The sequence below is a fragment of the Mandrillus leucophaeus genome, unplaced genomic scaffold (assembly GCF_000951045.1).
Source record: "Mandrillus leucophaeus isolate KB7577 unplaced genomic scaffold, Mleu.le_1.0 Scaffold584, whole genome shotgun sequence".
In the NCBI taxonomy this organism is placed as follows: domain Eukaryota; kingdom Metazoa; phylum Chordata; class Mammalia; order Primates; family Cercopithecidae; genus Mandrillus; species Mandrillus leucophaeus.
Window position 1 is genome coordinate 13560 of NW_012106297.1, and position 4511 is coordinate 18070.

A 4511-nucleotide genomic window follows, 5' to 3' on the forward strand; every position below is an offset into this window, starting at 1 on the left:
ACTTCACTTCTATTCCTACTGTCTTAACATTCATAATAATGTGTGCTGGTTTTGTGCTTTAAAACTGTAATTGTATCTTATTTTAGAGTTGAGTAGATATATGGACTATTTTTAAGTATTGGTTGTAGCATGGACCGCAAAATCTTTAAACTATGAGAGTACACAAGGGACTTACGTAAAAATATAACTGTTGAGCCAGAATCCAATTTGTTAGATGTTTTAAAGGAACAAGAACTCTGAAATATCAGTTTTTTCATCTATCAAATTAAGGAGGTGGATTAGATGGTCTCGGAGGCCCTTGGTAGATATAAACTGTTACAAATTGTCAGAGAACCATTTTTACATTAAAACTTTTAATGTACTGTATAAACAGTTATCTAGGGATTTAAAAAAGCTTTTGTGTTGATAAAAATGCATAATTTTTAGGGTCTCACATTATTCTAGTTTTATTCTTTTTTCTTTATAATAGAGGATGATTTCTAATCTCATGAGAACATTTCTCATAGTTAGACAATTAGAGATTTTTAATTTTCTTGTGTCTGGCACTCTAAGAAGCCAGAAACCTCACTTATGGTACATTCTGTAGCTTGCAGTGATCTACTTTTATTCACATATTGGTAGTATCTGTATTTTCTAGTAAAACAAGTTGCATCTGTTTTCAATTTGATTTTTCTTATAAGTGGATTAAAAAAAGTGATTTGAGACTCTTGACAGAAGTCTGCACTATGTCTTTCCCAACAAGTAATATTATGATACATGGTAATCCCTTTGTGAAAGCCTCATAAATGGTGATGAATTGGAAGCATTATTAAGAGTAAACCAAAGCCTGCTTATATTCTGTACCATTTGAACACACTTGCTTCACAAACATGCAGCCAAATTAGGAAGGCTTCCATTTTCCTATGAATACTCAAGACTTGGGGACCTTCATGTGTAACTAACAGACAACAAGATAGCTTTCCAGCAATATATCATAACCTCTCTGCATTGGGTTTGAAGGAAAGATATATTTGTGGAGCCACCCAGGCATAGACTATAAATTTAATGAAGGATGTATGTAAAAAATGACTTCCATCTTTATTAATGCCATTTCATTTCATTATTAAACTTGAAACATCTCACAATTCCTAGTGGTACTTGTTTTCTATTTTTTTTTTCTTTTCTATTGAGAATCATTTATGACCAGATTATGTGTCTTGTCCTTAAAACAGATATTCTGTCCATTTGTTTAATTTCTCTTCTTTGCCCTCTTCAGTCTCTATATCAGACATTATCCTCAAAATTATTATCAGTTAAATTTATCAAATGCTTTCTGAGGACCAACAACAATCCTTTCTTTTTTTCTTTTCTTTTCTTTTTTTTTTTTTTTTAGTTAGGCAGACCCTTACAGCCTTGTTTTATGTTGACATAAAAATGTCAACACTCTGATTACTAAAATATGTGTTCTATGTATGGTCAATGTTAGTTACAGTCAGTCTGGTCTCTAGTCATATGGACGGATTTGATAAGCAGAGTGATCCATACCCTTCTCTTCAAGCATGATAGATCATTAAGAACCCATTTTTCAAAAATGGCATCTGCTTCGTTAAACAAATATGTTTTATTTCATATGTAAAATTCCATGTTCTTTGTAAGGTTAAATTTTGGGGAAATACGTCATATGATTTATGGGGTAATTAGTTGTATTAAATTTTGTTGTTTTGCTCAATTCATCCGTGATGACACTACAGATTTTTCTCTTTAAAATATCATTTCAGTGTGTCACTCCTCTGCTTGAAGCCCTTTAGTCATTTTCATGGGATCTCTAGGATGAAATCCAAATGTTATAGTCTGACTTAAAATGACCATCCATTGTCTGGTCCTGACACAGACTTCCAGCCTCATCTTCTTTTTTATCTGAGCACTTCACTGCAGCCAGATGTAGTCACTCATGTTCCCAACATATTTGGAGTACTTCTGTCTCTGTCTCAGTGTTCTTGCTCAGATTCTCTCTTCTGTCTGGTTTGAATTTGCCTCTTTCGTTATTTACAGAAAACTTTTCTGTCTTTCATAGTCAGATTACTTTACTTTGCCTGTGAAGTCATTGCTGAAACACTTCAGCAATGGCCAAAACAACTAGGGGAAGGGAAGGGAATTTAGCTGGGGAGGGAGAAAGCTAAGATTATATAAGTATGTGGACTGTGAAAACACTGTGATGTGGCATTACTGTGTGGAAGTACTGTGAGGGCATTTTACGTACATTTTTTCAATAGCATTTCTTGTATTATTAATTTCTTTTATTTAATAAGAACATAAGTATTATTACCATTATGACCAATTTCATTGACATTAGTATATACACACCTTTATCATGTATAGAGCACAATACTTTGTTTTGGATACACAAAGAAATAGGAGACACGGTTTTTGATACTGGAGCAAGGACAGGAATTTTTATGAAAAATATAAGAAATGCAAAACATTTGGGAAATCTGAGTCCTAATGACTAAAAATGTGGTCATCAATACTTAGTACCTGGAAAAGTATCTTGAACAATAAACATCTATTTTATGATGAATGTGATTGCTTCATATTGTTATGTGATAATAAGTCTTAGATGCTTCCCTTATCCTTAGAGGGAAAGAAAAGGAAAAACAATAAAAGAATACTTTTCACAGAAAATAAAAATGTTGCACAGTATTTATTGCTTGGTTACTTGATATGTGACCACCTACACTGAAATTTCAAAAAATGTTTTTGTTTAATCATTAATAGCTTGACTTTAGCTTACTGTCCAGTTCTGTTCAGTGTCTTATGCCTCATTACAAAAGAAAATTTTCATAGTGATATGCAGTCTTAAGGGATACGTAAACCAGAGAAAGATGAGGTGATCAAAGGTTATTGTGACTTAAAATTGTAAGATCATCCAAGGAGTACCTGTACAGACATGCAGTATTTGTCTAAAGGGAAATTATCTTTGTTAGTACAGAAACTTTCTATGGATTCAAAGTTTTTCTTGTTCACAATGAGGCATCAACACCTTTTTATAACCCAATTTCTTAATGATTTTTAAAGACTATTTTTCAAGAATACATTACTTGGTATTAAATCCTAACCTGAAATATTTTTCTATTCTCTTTAATGCAGTGCTTTTCCCATTATATTGTTACTTATTCACTTTATTATAAAAATGACTATTTTAGTGACATTGCAATTATTTTTCTATAATTAGTATGCTGTAATATATTATAATACACTATATATAATTACAGTATAATACAATAATTAACATGCCCAATTTACTTAAATTGGATTTGATAATTTGCTAAGTGGGTTTCTTTTACAAATTGCATCTGGAAGAAATAAAATCTGGAAAGAAAGAATAGAAGAAGGGATTGCACATGTTAGCACTACTGTGTTTTTAAATAGGTTCTTATCTCTTGAGACATAGCAAACTGTCAGTAATATCTCTGCGTGTCTCCCCTCACTGATTTTGTACACTGTAGTCTCATTTCTAATGTATTATTCAAGATAGAAAACTTGAAATTTGAACATGGGTTAAACCAGCATTTTGTTTTGAATCTACACTAACCAGAATTAGAAAGAGTCCTATCTTCAGTAATGACTGAAATAAATTTCACACTAGTCCAGGATGTGCCGGAGTCATTTGATTACCCAAAGTACCTGAAACAGCAATGATATAAAACTGCGAATGTTTTCTGATAACACTTACACTTCTCTTTTTCTCTTACAGGTATTAAAATGGGTAGAAGAAGCAGTACAGGCCTCCAAAGTTCACCTCTTATCCACAGATCATTTGGAACAGGCTGTAAATACTTGGAGAATTCCTTTTGATCCCAGCCTAAAAGAGGTCACTGTGTCTTTGAGTGGACCTTCTCCAGTGATTGAAATTCGCAATCCTTTAGGTGAGATATTTCAACCATCACATAATAAAATACAAAATACATAGAGGGTAAAATACTTTTCACACACTTGTTTTTGTCAAGTTAATGCCAACTTCATGAATAAATTCAATAAATTCAGAAGTGGCTAAGGAAGGTGTTTAAAAAATGTAACATTTTGAAAGTGCTAGCTATTGTTGAATTAACATGAGATCCAAAAAGGTAAAACTTCTCATATTTAAGCAGATCACATTTAGTAAATTAATTATATTTAAATGATACAAAATAAAAATATTTAAATAAAACCTGAAAGTTTATATGAGGAGATATTTTACAGTAACTTATTCTGTCAAATTCAGTATTTTACATTATTTTTAAATGACTCACACCGAATAACTCTTAAAATAACTAATTTTCCACTCTATTATTTTCTTGATAAATTTTAATTTTACAGAAGATATTTGTTAAAAACCAAATTTATATTCTTGGTAAAGGGAACTTTTAATTCACTTTGCCTCTTTACTTAAGTATATTTTATAACCATATGATTTGTTTGGTACAATTGCTAGTTGATAACTACAATAAGATTTACATCGAATAGCAATCTAGTAAAGACAGAAATCTTTAATC

General features: G+C 31.4%; 1 protein-coding gene across 1 annotated transcript in view; it reads left to right on the plus strand.

The window, feature by feature from the left end:
- Positions 1-3733: 3733 nt before the first annotated feature.
- HMCN1 (hemicentin 1) overlaps positions 3734-4511 on the plus strand; it is a gene marked incomplete at its 5' end in the record, with an annotated part of 290930 nt that continues 290152 nt past the window's right edge. Inside the window, one exon of the mRNA XM_011999163.1 lies at positions 3734-3905. Coding sequence (XP_011854553.1) covers positions 3734-3905 — 172 coding nt within the window. The remainder of the gene's footprint in view (positions 3906-4511) is intronic.